This window comes from Mizuhopecten yessoensis, unplaced genomic scaffold (assembly GCF_002113885.1).
Source record: "Mizuhopecten yessoensis strain PY_sf001 unplaced genomic scaffold, ASM211388v2 scaffold1923, whole genome shotgun sequence".
In the NCBI taxonomy this organism is placed as follows: domain Eukaryota; kingdom Metazoa; phylum Mollusca; class Bivalvia; order Pectinida; family Pectinidae; genus Mizuhopecten; species Mizuhopecten yessoensis.
Window position 1 is genome coordinate 147,565 of NW_018404289.1, and position 21,120 is coordinate 168,684.

Consider the following 21,120-nt stretch of genomic DNA (forward strand, 5'->3'; position numbering starts at 1 on the left):
TTATTTGGTATTTCCATAGCAAAAATGGTATTTCAGGTTAAATAATAGGAATTTCGTACAGAGTTCATGATTTGCATAACAAAAGGCCGCGCACATGCGTGTTCATTGATCATCTGATATCAGTTCAACTGAGGATATCATTACGTGCGGTTGATTATTTTCTCTGGAAACAACGAAAAGAACGAAATTGGTAAGAACATTTCATAATAAGTATATTTCTAAAGAGTATATTTAACTTTTCCAATCAAGTTCATGAGTTGTTATTTGCTGTCATAGCTGAAATTTGACTTTGATTTCGTTTGACCTAGCGACGTTGAGAATGGGAGTGTTCGGTGCGAAGAAGAGGTTCGCAACAGATCCTCGGGGACACTGACCGTAAAATGGATTTTTAATCATTGACAGTCTATGTAATGGAAAGATTACACTTTATTTGCTCTAGTCGTATGATTTTTAACAAGTAACTTTCATTTCAACGTTTTTAATTTGATATAACATGTTGTACATTAGCGGCAAATCCATTGGGTTACCAGACACATGTATGTGCACGAATCGGGACTGAGTCTGCGCTAGGCCTACAAAGAAATTCCTTTGTTCCAAAATAGGAAAACGCTGTGAGCCGTAACCCGTCGGTCAGTGACCCATTTACCGGGAAAGTCCCCCATTTTATCGATTTCTCTAGTTGGATACGGATTGTCATGCGTGCACATGTGTGTGATTTTGACCTGCGATTGGAAACGAAACAAAAATCAATGGTTTAGATTTCACTGCATTACTACAGAAGGCCTTTTTTCACTGCAATTTCGGCCCGGCGTCTGCTGAAGGAGTTATTTTTATCCGAGGTCACGAAAGATATATGGGTTTTTACCCCGTGCATAGGTCTTCAGTTTAGAGCAATATGTGCAACGAATCATTTAGTATTAGTTGTACACTTTGCAAATAATATGAGCTATATGTAACAGGCTGCTTTCAACAACGTCTGCATATTTGACACTTGTCATAATTGTACACACTGGCTATTGCATATGTGTACTGAAGTTTTGCCTAGTAGGCCAGTGTGTAAGTATGATTCACTGATTGCATTTTGTTTCTGCACTCTTTCTAGTTACTGAGTTACGCCCTTTTAAATTATCACATTGATGTCGCTTATGTTAATAATATTTGCATAGTTCAGAAATTGCAATCTGTCACCATTAATGCAATGATGTTCAAAATTCCCTTTTCTATCTTTTTCAGCTTTTTGCTATTGATGCAAAATGTTCAGTTTTCACAAACCCAAAATCTACCGGAGCATCAATGGATGTTGTATATGTAGAGCAAAGTCCTCTAGCTCGCGGTTCACTGACAGTAAGAGGTACGAATGTGAATTTGAAAAGTGCTTCAGGATAAATGAAAAAAGGGCTGGAGAAATTTGCAATGCTTGTGTTTTGTTGGTTAAACGATGGAAAAAACTACCAGCCGGGACTAGTCGTCACTGGCATCATGTAAGTTTATTTTTATTTCTTTTACGTGTAAATTCACTTATATTTCAGAGGTATGTTTATGTTTTATTATACCCTTAAATTTAACATTAAATATTTACATCTTTGATCCAAACATGTTGTTCTTTGAAGAAACTTCCAGTGTTTATTTACCTAAAAGCTCCTTTTTGAATAGGGAAAATATAGCTTTATTTTTATTGAAGCTTGGGGAGATATATTCCTATTTTTTTTAGTAATTTTGAGAAAATAAGGTAAATTTTAGCTAGGGGAAACAGCCTGTATTTGGTTGTAAAACTGAGCAAAAAAACACTCATTTCATATTTTTGGGAAATAGGTATTTGTACACATCAGTTTATTTTAATTTATTTAAAAATGACAGTGTGACATTAATGTTTTTCATATCTTTTTATTGGGTATTTAATTCCTTCAATTAAAATTAAATGTCCTTCACTGTACATTCATACATTGAAGTTGTACAATCATTTTAAAAATATTTGACCAAGTTCATGCTTGTTACCCACTTGCGCCCACACAAAGTAGGTCAGTAGAGGGCTTTCAACAGCCAGGCGCGTAGGCCTACTCATACTACCTGACCCCATTCAGCATTCCTGATGGTAGTCTCACACCCAGAGAGTCATTCAAAGTATTTCTTGCTTAAATAGCTTCTCATCTGACACATACAGACAATCTTTATGGTCTACTACAATAACTCCTAGTGTTTTATTCAAATCTGTTTTGTTAGTTACAATGTCATTTGCTTCAATTAAATGGAAAAGTACAAATTTTCTAGTTTCATTCAGTGTAAAATCAGCAACATAACTCTTTTTTTTCTAATATTGACGTAATGTTATGCACTTTAATACTATCTGATCCATATTGTGGCAAAGCATTGCAGTTGTGCATGGATGTGGCTCAGACAAGACCCTAACAAGAAACAATCAATGATATATTAAATTCCAGACCACAACACAAGGTCCGGATAGTACTGATGGCTAATATATTTTCATGTTCGCTATAGGAAATTAAACACATAACTTGTTATTGCGTTTTGTGCCGATACAATATAATCTCTCGACTTATAACAACAAAAAGCACATGTTGGCATGGTTGGAAAGGTTTTTTTAGCATGTCACAGATTTTTTTCATTAGATATGCTTCTGTATAAATATTTATAATATTAACCATTAAAACAGAATTATTTAAATGTGTTGTCAACATACTTTATAAGGAAAACTTTATGATTTTTTTGATGAAGTTGATTCTGATATCTGGGTTGAGTTTTAACACATTAGTAAGCTTGTATATTGACAAAAATAACATGTCACTATTTGTTATATGCTCGCATAGTCTTGGTGACTATTGCAATTGTCTCTGGTGTCCAGTGTAATTGCCCATATTCCTCCCTGGTCTAACAACTCCTGTCCCTACCCTACCGCTGTTGCCATCTGTTGGGAGAAAGGGGGTTAAACTGACCATTTGGCTAAATGAGATGATTTATTAGTGATTAGCTAGATCAATATGCCTTATGAGTATAGGAATATTAAACAAAGGTCCAGTGGATTTCTTCTGTCCATACTAGGCCTTGGTCAGCCATGAACCTATGAACCATCTGCTCCCTGCCCCTATACAACAAAGACAATTTCAGTGATTGACTGGGATCTATTGATTACTTAGTTAAACAAAACTTAATGAGTGTACCTAGGCTTGTTATTGATCTGTACTAGATGAGGTCACCATAACTGTTATGTAGCACAAGGTAAACTTGTCCTGGTTGCATGCTCATGTGGGCTTTGTTACAGCCTGTCCCAGTTATTTACCATTATGAAAATTTAATGCAAATATCAGGCTGCATGACGCAGAAATAATTAAGGTACTCGACCAGAAAAAATGTGAGTCAGGAAGTAAAGTTATTTTGTACACTGTAGGTGTATATAGTCATACAAGACAAATATTACTCTCTCCAGTCTGTTAGGTTCTAAATATAGTACTACCCTAGTCATACCTGTTGAGATATAAGGGGGGTGACTAATAGATAAACAAATGTATATGATATTTTTTTCTGTGGTTTAGTTTTGATTAAAAGAACATCAGATTTGACATCAAAACTGCATCCAAAATTCCAGGAATTCCCTTCCCTCTCTATGGGAGATATATTACACACTTCGTATCCAATACACAGTACACATGTATGGCATGTCCATGTCAAAGTATAATACACGCACACCATCAGAGAAACGTAGCCCTTGACATGGAATTGATTTACCAAGAATGGCTCGTTTTCTAAGGAACGTCACTGAGTATACTACAGTGTTTAACTATCACCATAAACATTTGTATTTTTAAAACTTCAAGGTAAAGATGACTGGACTACTGTAGTTCTAGTGTCTCTTTTACTCCATGGTATTCCCCCTGTAGGGTAACTGGTCACCACTGTCAGAAAAGTGACAGGTGACATATGTGCAAGATGGATGATAATTGAAGTATCCTGCCTTCCATAAAAAGACCTACTGGCAACTGCATTGTTGTGCATTCAACAATGATATGACACCCTCATTTATTGTTGTTGCATATCAATCTTCAATATATTATCTAGATAATGCCTTGTGATAGCGGTCTATCTGGTATCATTTCTTTGAGTCATCGGACGATATATCAATAGAGTCTAGATCTTGATCAAAGCCTTACCACAAAAATAATATTAAAATAGAACAATGAACCTGTCATATTGTCATCATTTTTACGATCCTAGAAACTGGGTCACCTTTGGCTATTTTTTCACTGACATGCTTTAAAGTATTTTTTCTTTGATGTTTGAAGCACGCCACTAGGAAAATGCATTCCAAGTATCACTAACCTATCATATCTCACTTGATGACTAAAAGTTGCTTTACCTGTGGCAATTTTTTTTATTGTGCATAATTCCAGGTATCTTTTTCTTCCTTTTGTTTGAAAATGTTAAGAATGATCTGCTCTGAAACTGTTGTTTGTCAAATGTAGTTTAAACCATAGCCATGGGGCACTATAAAAGTGGGTAGGGTCCACAAAGGCGTATTCTGACCCTATGACAGTACTATGTTGAATAATAGGTTTGCTCAAGGCCTTTACTATAGTGCTAATACAGGTTGTCATGTTGACCCTCTCTCTGACCTCTCTTTTGAAATCAATAACACTTGACCTGTAGGCTAGAGGTTTAAAATACACACATGGCAGCCAAAGACCAATAAATACTTCATCTGAAAGGAATTTAAAGGTGCTGACATAAAAGAAACACAAATATTTTCATTCCATGCATAATTATTGAACTGTCTCAAAAGCATATCAAATTGTTTTCATTAAATGGTAGAAGTGGTGACCATACAATGGCTGTTGTTAAAAAGGCATCATTACAAAACAAACAAAACGTATCATCAGGCTGCTGATTTTATTGTTTGTAAAGGAATTTAATGGAAACAAGCTCATTTTTTTTCCTTCAAATCAATGTTTTTTATCAATTCTGTATTAAGTTGTAGACGACTAACAGGACTAGAAACATTTGAGCTGCTTACAAGACACCACTGATAATCAGGTTTACTCCCAAGTAGAACAAATTCATTGGGATCATTATTAAATTTCTCTGCAGGCTATTAGAGAGAATTGATTTCCTTGCCAGTACAGCATTATGCTGGTATCTGTGGGTTTTATGTGTGTTGAGGCTGGCTGTACTTGTGCAGTCATTGATTGTCTACTGTACACATCACCACTATTACACTTTTGTATGTACAGCATGCTTTCACCAACTTGTAGAGGGCAATTTTTTCAGTGGTGTGAAACATACTCGACCTATTTGAAATATTAGGCTGTGCACACCTCAAAGATGGTAAAGCCATTATGAATGTCATAAGGTTTAACGGGCTGTGCCAACTTATGTGATTGCCACTTTGCATGCTTGATAAACACTCCAGTACAAAACACTTGCTGAGCCTGTTTGCTGCTCATCCTCTGACATTTTCTACACTCACTGACTCAGTCCAAACCAAACAGTCTTTTATGTTTCCTTTTTTCTGACCAACCCCATATTTTTTTCTTCTGACCATAAATCATTTTGTCTTGTGGTAATTGCGGAAAAAGAAGAAAATATTACTGATTTTTTCTGGCAAAGTGCTGGTTTTTCATTTTCAGTTCAGGTTCAATTTCCCCACATTGTCAAATGAAATTCTAATGTGTTTATAATTTGTATAGAATTCACGTATCACTGGAGCTAAACATACATTAATCTGATACATCATATATACATGTATCTGTAAGAAGAAAAAATCTCTCCACTGTAGAAAAAAATGAAACGGGTATAATGATTTCGCTTTCCTAACCTTTTTTTAAGTTGAAATAGGAAACATTTCTGCTTGGTTTTGCCTCGTTATCATTGCCTGTAGACTGCATTGGTACTACAGGGATACCAGATGACACTTAAAGCTATAGACCTGGATACCTGCAAACACCTATTGGGAACATCTGGTCACTTCAGCTAAATAATACTCCCAGCTAATAGTTCTTTTTTGAATTTAGTAGAAGGGGCAAAAGGTTTCTCTGTATTTCACTTTTAATATGTTATGAAGACGGTCCTTTATTACTAGAGTTAGTCATGGAACCACACCCAAATGCACACAGTCAGTTTATTGTTGATAGAAAAATTGTGCTTAACCAAAAGTATTGTGTTAATTGGGTTCCACAGGCTAACACTCCACTTGAACTGAACCCTACTTGTTACATCAGACCCCTCATTTTCTCGATTACATAAACTACTGAAATAAACTAGGCTGAAACCGGCTGAATCTGGGTCAGTGGGTGTCTGGGTTTCACTGTAATTTGTGTAGCGAAGCGTTTCACTTTTACAAAGAGCTTTAAAGCACATGCCTAAACAGGACTTTATTAGTTCAAAGTTGATATGTACGTTGCAGAGACTGCTTTCTGAGAAATTGAAACTGTATCCATTTCAAAAAGCAATCCTGCTCTATCTGCTGTAATTCATTGATTTGTTGAAGGGTAATATTTTGATAAATCCATTATCTTGACATGTATGTAAACACAATAATAGATATCTGTTTGAGGTTTATAAGGGTCTTCTTCCAGGTAAAATAAAAATAGCGCTGATATCATTCAGTCCATTTACAAGCCATATGATTAAATGTGTAAAAAAAAAAGTTTCATTTTCTAAATCTGTTTAAAATTTCTAAATCTAAAATCTACGTCCAAAGATACATGCTTGATGAGTCATTTTAAATTGAAGATGTATGTCCTCTATTTATCATACATGCTACCTCCTGCCCAAATGAACATTATTAATGATAAATGCTTGTTGATAAAATTGAGTAATAACTGATGAATAGATACTAATCGGCTACTTTTATTGTCACTTTCAGGTTGTCGATGCTAGGGCTGGACCCGGAATCAAATCAACGCTCAAGATTAAAAGCAAAAGTCCAACAAACAACAAATACAAGTCTCCACTGAAAACCAAAAAGTCCTATGCCATTCCAAGTCCCCGGGGCTATTTTGATGATTTATCAGGTAATTTTATGTTTGAAGTAAAATTGACATAAAAGTTCCATATGCTGCCAGTAAAATTCCTGCCATTCATCTGTTGGATGCCATCCTGCTTAAATGTAACATGCTGCTTTCCTTTATCTATTTAGATCCCTAATGAAAACAATATTTGTTGAGGTAGTGTAGATTAGATGCAGGAAATTTGTATATATACTGTAGCTAGACTGAATTCCTGTGGAGGACATGTTGAAATTGTACATTGGATTTGGTACATGAAGAAATGCAAGCTGTGCTGGATTTTAGTGATTAGTAATGTTAATTAAGTACAGTCAGTAGATATAGGTCATTGGGGAGTAACCCAATACCCACCCTATCCCAGTGACTCCTAACCATAGGTGTGGAGGTACCAAGCTCCCCATATCTACCAAGGAATGTAATTTTAAACCACTCTGGGATTTGATAACATGCTGTATACCACATCTGTTCTGCATTTCCTAATAGCTCTGTTTGAACCTCCTCATTCCACCCCCTACATGTAAATTGGTATCTACCATATATGGTATTTGTTGATTCAACTCCAGAGATGAAAATCTCTCCAAATATCATCTTTCACTAATGCATACACATTCATCATAAGGTCTCTATGCCACGGCTGTGTGTCAGGGATTCCTGCCTGGCCTGTATCTGAGGGATAGAGTTTTATCTATTAATCGGGGCTTGACTGTGGCAGGCCTTGCCATGTTGTCCCTAGGTCATATCACTCTAAACTTGGGGTGACCACTGAGTGAGGGGTCATAACAGGTCAATTTGGGTAGTGTGGGTGCATTATTAGGAGCTCATTCATTGACTCACCATGACCTATTTTGACATGTCCATACCTGTATAAGGAGCTGACCATACTGACCATAAAACACAGGTTTACATATTGCACAGTTTCATTATTTACAAGCTTTATGACTTTAAGTCTTGATAATCGTTAATATGGTGCTGTGAATCTGGACAATATTTTAGGGTTAGCCTGATTACTTGACCCTTTCACCCCTATGTAACTTTAGTAAACTCTTCCATGCATTTATGGGGATTAGTCCATTATGGTCTATGGTGGTGAAAGGGTTAACTTGTTTTCATGGTCGCCTCTAGTCTGTATAGAGCATAATTATTAGTATCTTTATTGCACTCATAAAGTTCCCTATGTATCTACATGACCCTTGCCTAGGTTGTTAATGTACATATAGTAAGGTTTTGCCTTATAAACTTCAACACAAAAGGTCAATCAGACCTAATGACTACAAATGTGTGTGTCCCTTTATGTATCACATAAAATCTACATATATACACATGTGTGTATACCAGGAAAATCTACTATACATGTGTGTGTATCGGGAAAATCTAGACATCTTGCTCCAACAATTTGTTGTCTTGTGCAGATTACTTTATGTTTTTTTGTTACCATATGTCACTTGTCATGTGTTTTTAATCTGTATATGCCACGATGGTATCCAATAGCTAGGTCATGGTCTTTTAATGTTGTCATTCCTAGCATGTCCTATATATCACCAGTAACTCAAAATATCAACACGCAGGTTTTAGACAGTCAGTAATACAGCAATGTATAAATAGGAGAACATAGTAAATAGAATTTTCTTTATAGAAATAGGTTGGAAATAGATATTGACAACACATGTCAAAATACTGGCGCTGGAACATCATGTACAAAGGCACTTGATGGCAGGCCTGATATATACTGTAACCAGGAAATAAGCATCCAGACTTCTCTGCATGGTGAATCATCACATCATCCGTGGAATTTAATGATCTAGAATAAGGTTTTTACATATATAAATACATAACATGTATAACTTTTTTATATATCTTTGAGTTTACTGATAATAAACATGTCTTATTATTTCACCATATAAAGTGAATGAGGATAGTTGTGACAAGGATGTGTTTGGGGCGAGTGATAGCGACGATTCAGACATAGATGAAAGTTCAGGCCCCATCGACCGGCCATCAAAACACAAGCGCAAACAGGCTGATCCTAGAATCAGTGCATTCCTAGATCTCAGCTACTGGAAAAAGTAAGTTAAAATGTTGCGCAGATTCTGCCTGAAGTGTTTCACTTTTTAGCTGGAGGATTATAAAAATGCATAGACCAAGTGCCAGCAAATCTGATAATCCTATCAAAGTACGATATATATTATATTTATATACACACTGCTTGCTAAAGTTAATTGATTACAAGTCAGAAATTAAAGAATAGGCCTTGATTCCTGTTAAATCTCTTATGATAAGTACATAAAGGGTTTATTAATGAGAATGTATTTGAAGTTTTACAACAGGCTTTGAGCCTTCTGAACATCTACATGTATTTTAATATTATTTATGAGAGTTTTTGGTTTGTTTTCAGAACTCAGGTGTGTTGTGGAATTATATTCAAAGGACTGAATGGGGAAGTGTTGGTTGACCCCCAGTTGTTACAGCCCTGTCTTAGCTGCCGTAAAGACAGCCAGACACACAGCTCAAAGATCCACCGCTCTCAGTCCACCGACGAGACAGAGAGCAACTCCAGTAGTAACAGTGGCTACGGAGACGGAGACTCCGAGTTCTTGGACACAAATTGTGCGGATACAGACAGTTTACCTGACAGCGGAACTGGTACTACAATACCTCTATCCTCCTTTCCATGTACAGACACAGCCCTCAGTGCATTTCCCACACCACCACCTCTAGCAATGGAATGCTAGTTTGGAAAAGAAATCATCTCAAAGTTTCATTATGAAAAACAAAACCATTTCTCATCACAAAAGAAACTTTATCCCCACAATTCCTTTATTTATTTGAATCAATGTGTTGTGAGCTACCAAACTTGCAATACCTGATACAGTGTCATTAGCAAAGAATGTGTACTATGAACATGTAGCTTGTGAGTGGGCCTACATGTACAAAGTTCAGTGTAACTATTTATATCTTGCCAAGGTAAGATTCAAGTGCTATAAATAGCAGATCTGTATTAACACAGGTGTATGACTGTAGTACACTCCAGCTGTAAAGTCTAGTCAGGCCTTGGTAGTGAGAGACACCACTGTCTCTGAACCCAAGTTCCAAGAATACAAAGATTTTTTTTTCTTATTCTTTTTCTAAACAATGTCTTCTCCATTATTCTGTATAAAAATATGCAACAGAAAAAGAAACAAAAATATTCAGTTGATCTCTTGAAAAGCTTATCTTAAATTTTGTGTTTTTGGAGACCGAGTTTATCTGATTTTGTGTTTTGGGAGATCACTTGTGGAACACTTCAAGGCAGTAAGAAGCACACCTGCTGAAGCTGAAGTGGTATGTGAGAGAGAGAGAGAGAGAGAGAGAGAGAGAGAGAGAGAGACGTTATTCACACTGCTGCTGTATAGCAGCAGCTGAGGACAACACACCAACTACAGATAAGACTGGTGGCTCTCTGTTGCAGCTCATCCCATGGGGATGAATTAGTGGTATAACATGTGTCCTGTAATAGGATTGTAGGGCACTGTACACTACTGAGCATGATGATGGGTGCATGCTTTCTTTGTGAGTGTGTTTGGAGTGCAGGACTCGACAACAGAGAACCTCGACACTTCCAAGTTCTGGCATCAAAACTTGAGGCCACTGAAAAAGCTGATACTTTCCATTCAGATGAAAAGCCATGAGGGTTTGGGTGTTGAGGAAAAGATAACTTGTTGGCCTTTCATGATTTACTGTGTAGGGTTGGTGTAATATAGAGGACTCTGCCTGAACACGAGATTTATACACAACGATTGTGTCAATCTAAAACGGTTTCTGTTTCAAGACTATCTAATCTCTCATAAATCACAGATTCACACACAAAAAAAAATATTTAGGTAAATTTTTGTGTCGATTTCAGCCGTTTTGACTATCAAACATGCCCCTGTGTGTTGGCCTTACTGGTATCCTGTATGCTTAGCAATGTAGAAACATCTCCTACCGAGTCTTCCAAAGCATTTACATACTCCATACATGTTCACCAACATTTCCTAATTCCAACTGCCTAAAAAGCATGCAGTTGACATGAACACAATGCAAAATGTTTTTTATTTATTTACATACATATCTCTTTATTTTTGGAGAAACTATGTTATGGTTCCCATGCAGACAAAATACACTCCTAGGAAGAAATCTGCTCAAATTGCTCATTTGGTTTGAGGAGAGGTATTCCGTTTGTTAATATCTGAAATTGAAAACAAAAAATAATTAATTTTTTAAACAGCAACTTCTCCAAGTCTGTTGTAAATCAGGGAAAATTTTGTTCATAGAGAGATATATTAAATTTGTTAGTTTGTTAAAATAATTATAGGATGTTTGTGAGCTGTTTTCATTCGTTAGTACGCATGTTCATATCCCCACCAAAATATTATTGAATATATTTTTCTGTATATCAATATTTCCAACTCTACTACAAAGCCTTATAGAGGTTGATAGTACTCCTTTTGTGGCTTAAAAGGGACAAAGGATTGATTTCATGTTACAATAAAATCAGTTATTTTGTGGTCTGATAAATTGTTTTGAAGTCAAAAAGGGGATGTTGAATATTAATTAGTGCTTGTAACAATTCTGCTTGAATAATATAGATTGCTACCTCAGACATGTGCAATATTCTCGCATGCGTCGACCAAAGACTTCAAATTCACACATTTCTATGTTGATATTCCATAACATATTGTTATTCTGTATCGTACAGAAGCCATTTCATGCCATTTTCAGTCATTTCAAGGAAAACTTGCCAGGTACGATCAGGAACACTTAACTTGCACCTGTTGTAGCGTCTTCATTTAAAGTTCTAACAAAAAGGGGTTTGCTCAGTGTTGTGGTGTAAATTTGTACATATTTGAAGTGCTGTATTCTCTGATAAACCTAAAAGTGGATGATACTTTGAAAATAATCTTGAAATATAAAGCTGCTGTTTGTACAGATGGAAGGTTTAGGTCTGATAACAAAGCCTGCTGTTTATAGGGTCTCTGTGAGGGTGAGGTGGGGGGATCATTTTGGAGTCAAGAATGGGGACTTTGTACATAAATGTGTTGAAGATTTACTGGTGCCCAACATGTCTGGTGTGACCTAGTTTTTGGGACCTGATGATTTGAATCAGATCTGTAGATATTCCTGCGTTTTTTCTGAAGCTTATCATATTTCACTAGACTTCATAAGAAGAGGCAGTAACCTGCCCTGAACCTAGCTGGAATTACAACTTCTATCATTTCAGACATGACTTAGTCTAATTGGGGAGTTGTCATGGACAATTTGAAACTTGGATTAGTTTTAGTGGAGGTTTAAAAAAGGAAAAAATGATATTGCAAGGGGATTGGTGAGGAAAAAGGAGAATTAAAATAAGAAACCAAACAAGCTTGGATTGACATAGGATTCTCGAAAACTGAAAGATTTAAATGCACCATGTTATATAGATTTAAATGTGGTGATTATAGGGAGGGTAGGATTCCAGAACAACCTGTGTATTGTAGTCTGACCTAGTTCTGCTGTGTTACTAGGCTATTATCACAATGGGTGGATCTCAATGTCTCCGATGGTCTGTGACCATCACAATACCCTACCAGCACTGACAATGTCTTCCCCACTCCCACTGCACATTCCCAGCTCCTAGACAACTTGTTTCTGGTATAGAAGTGGTAGCCTAACACATATTTTTGGCAAGGAAACTGTACATCTGTTCATCTTTTTTCCACTTAAGATTGTAACCCATGCTGGAAACTCCAGTCTGATTACAATTCTACAAATAGAAGCTTAAAAGGAAAAATGGTAACCTCTGTAAAAAAAATCCATTTTTCTTTTTTTCTTTCTGCATCTGACATGAAGAGTTTAAAAAGGATGAGTCCCAGGCTTTTTCGTAATAGTATTCTTCTTTTTATGGTCTCTGTATCAGACTTCCTAGAATTAATTGCACGTCTTGTAAAAAGAAATCTGTACACATGGTATAATTAGGATAGGGTGCTTAATGGTTATGCAAGAAACTTGGTATAGACAAGTTTAGGGTGCTTATGATGGTAATGCAAGCTTTTGTACTTGTGTGTACCTTAATGCTTTATGTCATTCCCAGTCTCACTTTCAACTTAAAACTTATTTTTACCAACAACGTTTTATTTTATGATAAATATGGCCAGTGTGAATTCCGTAGCAATTAATTTGTATGTTGTGCTAAAATTATGTTTGATTCATGGTAAATTTGTACGTTTTGTGAGGTTCACACTCTAAAGTTTGTTCTCGTATATATTGTATTAAAACACCAGTTCTAGTTTACAAGCGAAGTGTATTTATCACATGGTGTTACACTGTCAGTTTCAGGTTCACTTGTGCACTATGAAGCATTATAAATTATTAGTTATTTTTTTATTTTTATTTAGTTCTGATATTCCCCGAATCACAAACTTGGTTGTAAACCTATCACCTTGCATCAAACTTATTAACCATAGTAGTAGGATAATCTCTCATGCAGTTACTGCCAAAATGCTCATCATTTTTATCTGATTATAAAAAAAGTATTGAAAGAGGCTTGATGAATTTTTAATATTTTTTTTTTTTTTTTTATACAATGCAAGTGATTATTGAGTGTTTTTGTACTTTTATATTGATTGTGAATCCGGATAAATATATCTGATCATGAGAAAGGGAAATGTTGTGTGCTGAACAAGCCAAACCGCTACTAGTATTTTATATATTATAGCAATAGCCTTGATTACACATCAGGTTTTTTAAGCATTTTGCCATCTACTAGTCGCCCATTTTTCATTTGTGACACCTGTAATAGGCATATCATATCACGTCATCGGCAAAAGTTACACGCAATGATTGCAACAATGCGGTGCTGGATGTTCAATGTATTGTTAGTTTTAAAATTGCATTTGGGAAGTTATTTCTTAATTTCTTTTATACAGCCGTAAACTAACATTACTTTTGATTTGAAGTGCTGCTGTTCAATGTTGTCCTGTGCTGTTACCGCCTGTCCAAACACCGGTGTGTTTTTTATTTCTTGATAAAAACAAAGCACAGATATTATGAAGATTTTAATGGGTATGACCCAAATAGTCTTTTGATATTGGGGAAAACAACAGTGAGCATAGAAAACCCAAGTAGATCTAGAAGTTCCTGTGTGTGATAATAAAGCTGTTGTGGATGTTGCAAGGTTTTAACTTTGTTCCCGTGTTGTGGATCTTATTCTGAATGGTACAGCATGTGCATCTGAATCTTAATTGTTCAAACATTGTCATTTATTTTCATCAGTCTCTAAATGTAAATATGTGACTGTAAATGAAAGTTGATTTGTACTGACTGTAAATCAATCAAATTTCACAAGTTCAGTTTTTGCAGTTGTTTGCTAGTGTTTGAGATAAATGTTTTTGAGATATTTAACATGCAGCTGACTCTCCTCACAATAAACATGAGATTCTGTACCTTGCAAAATGAAGTGAGAGTAGTAATCCCTATCCACACGAAGCTGGTCTGTACAAAGTCTCCTTGTTGTCCCTCGTCCTCTCACCCTATAAGTCCTAACAAGGCATGTAGTTGGTTTATAGCGTGAAACTGTATAACTGCTCCCTGTGAATACTGAATCAAACAACCTTTCCTTCAAATGTCCTTTCTATTCTCTCCTCTGCTTCACTTGGATGGTACTAACTGAGGTATAAATAATCTGTTCTTTAATTTGTAAATAATACTGTTGTACAGAAATTGGTTTTAAAGTTAAAAGATTAATAACTTGTACAGTAATACTTTATGATTTTAACAGATTTTTTATATATATAAAAGGGGTTCAGGTGTTTCCCTGGAAAATAATGGGAACGTATTGATATATGTTTTAAGAATATGTAGTATATGAAATGAGATATGTTTGCAAAGTTGACTCTATAGTCTGTGTAAGCTGACTGGGGTGGTACAGATGGCTGTGTGTAACATACTGTCAGCTGTGTGTCGACCCATGCAAAAATACATGCATATATCACGATTGTGAGGCTGTACCTGATCAGGTGTATTGGCTTTAGGCATGATACATTGTGTATTTTCAAGCATACAAGATATTGCATGTTTGCATGAACAAGTGGAAAAGTCATGACCTTAATTATCATGAAAGAACAAAGAGAAAACAATCCTTCAGTACTTAATAACTTGCTTTGGATAATAGGGTTGACATCGGGAATTACATGATATTTATGTAACATAAGCACTTAACTGTCATCTTTGTGCTTTTGTAAAAAAAAAAAGTGCACAAGGGAACAAGCGTTGATCAATATTGGCTCTTGAATACATATACATGACAATCTGCATGTTAATATCAATGCATCAATGAGATGTGTAATTCGTAAAGGAAATGTTGGACATTTTTTTATATTTCCCCCCCCCCCCCCTTTTTTTTTTTTTTCCCCCCCCCCCCCCTTTTTTTTTTAATGAAAGAAATTGGAGTTAGGTCATCTTTCCATGAGGATTTGTTTTCTACAAGATGACTTATTTTGTATAAAAAAAAATTAAAAAAAATGTTTCATATTGGTACCGTGATTGACCTCAATGACTTGTATGTGTCTATTGTTGCTGACAACATGATCCCCTTGGATGATAAGCTGTCAGGACTCTTGTCTTGTGAATGTGGGTGAGCTCTTGCCAAATTTTCTGTTTATTAAAATATAAGAGAATAAGGTCCCGGTGGAATTTGATTCTTATCACAGTCCTGTCCATCAATGTCTTGATGTCAATTTCTTTCAGAAATTTAAAAATGATATCTTTTATATGGAATATAAAGGTGTGGACAATATAAAAGGCAAAAAGTTACTATTTGTAAGTTAAAAATCTGTTAAATAATTTATTTTAAGTCTCAAATAACCAGTGAGAGGGTGTTGTGTGTGCAAGTATGAATAAATTTCTACAGAAGGAATGGTAGCATTAATATATGAATGTGCTGTCTTAGTGGGTAGAACATATGTGAAGAATCTTTGTTGATGTTACTTAAAAAATGTAAATTGAACCAAGATAGATTGTGAACTCTTGAGACTAATAGATCTGGAAGGTAATCCAGCCTATATTGTGGTAAGTTCAGGAATAGATTAAATCTGCACTGTCACCAACACATTCTGAAAATGGTGGAATTTTGAGACGAAATTTGATTGCCTGTCATGATTATTTCCAATAGTTATAACTGCTCTGATTGGCTTTTGAAGAATGAACCACAGCCACAATTGGTCACAATTTATTTTGGTGAGTGTACACACTGTTAAATGCAGAATGTGTGCTTGGTTTTATAATATATTATCATTACTATTATCATTATGAATATCATTATATATATTTCAATGTTATATGTGAGAGAGTTCTTCCGTGTAGTCTTTCGAGCGTCATTATTACCTCTTGGTGTAGTACATAACCCATTGTGTAGTACCATACTACTTGTCCTTGTTGTTCTGGTGAGGTTGGTCTGACACTTGGTACGGATAGATCCTTCACCCTCCCACGCTGACCTTCACCTCACCTTTCACCTGGCTCTTATGCTGTAAAATCTCTCACTTTGGGATTTATTTCTTTATCAAATGAAATTTAGCTCAAATTAAGACCACCTGATGTCATCTAATACTTAGTATACAACTTTGTTACAGAAATAGCATTATTTCAATAATCCTATCAAGGTGAGGAGTTTCAATCTCCAGGAAGGTGAAAGTCGGATAATTTTACTTTGAAGAAGGTGAAAGTTTGATGACTTGACCTTGAGGAAGGTGAAAGTCGGATGACTTGACCTTGATAAAAGTAAAGTTAGATGGTTTGACTTTGAGGAAGGTGAAAGTAGGGATGTGCCAGGCCCAAGTGTTTGTCCAATCCTTGTACAAAGAAAAAAAAACATGTCCCTTTATTGCTACTGTGATGTTCGTACTGTGTACCTCATACGTGAACATTTGACATAGTTTAAAGTGTATGAAAGTTCATTCCATAGAATTATGTTTGGTACTTGGATAGAGTAACTTAAGATGTGACTGTTGTTTTACTGTTTGATAATATGTGGTAGTTTTACACAACCTTTTTGGCCACATTTCTCCTAGACATGAAATTGAGTTAAATTGAAGAAGACAGTTATTTCTAATGTCAAGAGTTGTGCTCTCATAAATAATCTACAATTCTCTTGTCTCAAAATATCTGCCTTCTTATTCGAAGCAAATAATCCCCAATCTATTGTGTGTTTTATGGGCATATTCAAACATGGGATTGAAATGTTCAGATGATATTAAAATACAAAAGAGAATTTCAGGTCTGACATTATTTCTCCACAACATCAATAATGTAAATATTTATTACTCTAGATTTTTCCTCTTTACTTGAATGGGTGTTCGATGTGCATGATTTTTCTTTTGATTCAAGTACATGTCTGATAGGAACTGTAAGGGATATGATGTGTTATCACATTGTCAAGTCCATGTCTGATAGGAACGGTAAGGGACATGATGTGTTATCACATTGTCAAGAACATGGCTGATAGGAACTGTAAGGTACATGATGTGTTATCACATTGTCAATAACATGTCTGATAGGAACTGTAAGGGATATGATGGTTTATCACATTGTCAAGTACATGTCTCATAGGAACTGTAAGGGGTATGATGTGTTATCACATTGTCAAGTACATGTGTGATAGGAACTGTAAGGGACATGATTTGTTATCACATTGTCAAGTACATGTGTGATAGGAACTGTAAGGGACATGATGCGTTATCACATTGTCAAGTACATGTCGGATAGGAACTGTAAGGGACATGATGTGTGATCACATTGTCAAGTACATGTCTGATAAGAACTGTAAGGGACATGATGTGTTATCACGTTGTCAAGTACATGTCTGATAGGAAATGTAAGGGACATGATGTGTATCACATTGTCAAGTATATGTCTGATAGGAACTGTAAGGGACGTGATGTGTTATCACATTGTCAAGTCCATGTCTGATAGGAACTGTAAGGGATATGATGTGTTATCCCATTGTCAAGTCCATGTCTGATAGGAACGGTAAGGGACATGATGTGTTATCACATTGTGAAGTACATGGCTGATAGGAACTGTAAGGGACATGATGTGATATAACATTGTCAAGTACATGTCCGATAGGAACTGTAAGGGACATGATGTGTATCACATTGTCAAGTATATGTCTGATAGGAACTGTAAGGGACATTATGTTTTATCACATTGTCAAGTCCATGTCTGATAGGAACTGTAAGGGATATGATGTGTTATCCCATTGTCAAGTCCATGTCTGATAGGAACGGTAAGGGACATGATGTGTTATCACATTGTCGAGTACATGTCTGATAGTAACTGTAAGGGACATGATGTGTTATCACATTGTCGAGTACATGTCTGATAGTAACTGTAAGGGACATGATGTGTTATCACATTGTCAATAACATGTCTGATAGGAACTGTAAGGGATATGATGTGTTATCCCATTGTCAAGTCCATGTCTGATAGGAACTGTAAGGGATATGATGTGTTATCACATCGTCAAGTACATGTCTGATAGGAACTGTAAGGGACATGATGTGGTATCACATTGTCAAGAGTTGTACAATCTATTAGTATACCATAGTAACTTCAATCAACTGTTATATGTTTGCATTACCAAATATAACTTATCTACTTCCTGTGTTATGTTTGATTGTAAATCTCCAATCCTCTCAGTAAATCGTATACCGTTATATTTGTCTCTTGGTACAAATATGAGATTGGATTTATAAAACGGCTATGAAAAAAAAGTATTTCTTGAACATAACACAAGATTTAGATAAATTGTAATTATTTATTTATTATTTGTTTTTATTCATGTTTGTTCACCACCCTCTGTAAGTATAGAGAAATTTCAGATGTTTATAATGTATTTCATCAAAGTAGAATTATTCATTGATGCTGCCTCTGTTCTCTGCCCAGTGTTTTTATACCCACATCATCCTAGAGTACATGACAGTAATGGTGATCTCGTACTTCTATATATTATTATATATATATATGCCGGCCAACTTAAAGTTATATTATCAGATGGAGTTAAAGATCTCAGGGCAATTCCAGTCACTGGAAGGCATTTTCACACCTTTCATAATTACATAATTGTCTGGTACGCATTGTGCATGATAGGTATATGAATATCTTCCCATTTACTCATCAATATGCATTACTATGCTGTACATGATAAACCATAATTGTAACAATCGAAAAAAAATACAAATTTATATAACCTTATATATATATATTTTTACTCTCTTTTTTTGTCTTTTTTTTTTTAATGAAAATATACAAAGAGTAGGAGCTATCTTGATATGCAATCCCCATGAACTATACTCATAAGTGTGGGCAGGCTCCAGACAATATGCCGGTCTGGTCACCCAGAGGAACAAACCCTTTGGGAGTTCTGTCCTGGTACCAAAGGACATTTTGCCTGTCAACTGTCACAAGTTTTTCAATATCATGAGTAAATGTTGGCATTTCCAGTGGAATATTTTGAAGAAAGAAGAAAAACTGCTTTACTTGGGTATCTCTTGTATTGTTAAGGGGTACAGTTGTCAAAGGCCAGTACTACAAAGATATGCATGGCATCAAAGTTTTAATGTGAAGATTCTGGTGTGAAAATTAACATGTTCTTTTGAATTTAAGTATGAAGTGAAAAATTTAGATAAGTCTGTCAGTTCGTGTAAATTATACCTCCATATTAAACAATGTGTACAGACGAACAAGCAACAGAATCTTCATTAGTGAAAAAGAATCTGAGGAGTAATTATGTGAAAAGTCTGAGTGTTATTGTCATTTTCGTTCATTTCGTACCATACAACATTTCTCGAAAACATTCTTTTATTATTATTATTACAATTATTATTACCGGTAATATTATTAATGTGTTTTGTTTCTCATTATCGTCAGAATTGTTTTAAATACTCAACTATTTCATAGGATGTCTATTTATTATTTGTACATTTGAAAAATTTATTTATTCACTGGAAAGTGATTTCGTGGATGAGTACAAAACACCCTTGTTAATTTGTTGATATGTTTAGAGTAGATTATAGAGGTCGTGTGGTTATGTGCGAGATTCATTGAGAAACTCTGTAAAGTCTATGTAGTTAATAATATAAAGACATCGTACTGTATCTCATCTTGTCGAGTTTTCTTTTCTACGTGAGGCTCTCAAAGGGGAGGAGTGTAATTCAACATCTTCAGCACGCCCCAGTACTGGCGCATGAAGTGATTGTTGCCAAATGCAAATTAGTTTGGTACACATCTTTCTAATTCGCATTACTTCGTCTTAGATATAAAGATAATACAAGATATATAAATACATCGATGCATTCTATTCTACACGAAGGGAATATATCTGCAATATAACACCTTCGAGAGCATCATTAATTAATAAATTAATTTGGTTTTACTAATTAATGTGTCGGGGATTCGGTGTCGACTTTTGATGTCAGAGCGTGTTGTCAGCTATATAGGTTCGACCCAGACCTCTGAACGGCCAACACTCGTCATTATAATGTGGTCTATACACTCGGGAGGCCGCTGTCGTGCATGCTTCACTGAAAACGGGAAGGAAGGTCAAATACGGTCTGATAAAACTTCTATCATTGGTAGAGACATTTAAATACTACCTTGACCTATTTAGTACTTTAGGTGATTATCTGTTTACACTGCACGTCCAAACACTGGAACTAAATCGTAGGTACGCAAAACATTGCCAGCAGGATTTAATAAGGCTACGGTCACAGGGGCCTGAGAATCGCCTACAGATATACGACGTTTGGACAGTATTAAAAGACATAATAAATTATAATAATATACAACATAGAGAAAACAAAAATCGTTGTATTCCGAAATGGTGGTAGAGTTAGTTCAAATGACAAATTCTATTTTGAAAATAATGTAATAGAAATTGTTGATAGTTTTAATTATCTTGGTGTCACGCTATACTTTAATGGTAAGTTTACTAAAACTCAACTTAATATAGCTGAACAAGGACGTAAATGTATGTATAAGATTTTGAAAATATGCAATAACTTAGCTTTAAATGTTGAATCAAAACTTAATGTGTTTGATGTCTACGTATCGC

At 35.4% G+C, this 21,120-nt stretch overlaps 1 protein-coding gene across 2 annotated transcripts; it reads left to right on the plus strand.

The window, feature by feature from the left end:
• The first annotated feature begins 106 nt into the window (after positions 1–106).
• On the plus strand, positions 107–15,416 carry LOC110442753 (protein FAM60A-like). 2 transcript variants are annotated; one of them, XM_021486509.1, is made up of 5 exons: positions 107–190; positions 1,234–1,481; positions 6,875–7,022; positions 8,920–9,079; positions 9,409–15,416. In XM_021486509.1, exons 2-5 carry the CDS (start codon positions 1,254–1,256, stop codon positions 9,743–9,745), a joined length of 873 nt encoding a protein of 290 aa, XP_021342184.1. In that variant the 5' UTR covers positions 107–190; positions 1,234–1,253; the 3' UTR covers positions 9,746–15,416. The 2 variants fall into 2 exon arrangements, with proteins under 2 accessions (XP_021342184.1, XP_021342192.1); XM_021486517.1 differs by lacking the exon at positions 107–190 and adding an exon at positions 627–1,056.
• Positions 15,417–21,120: the final 5,704 nt, after the last annotated feature.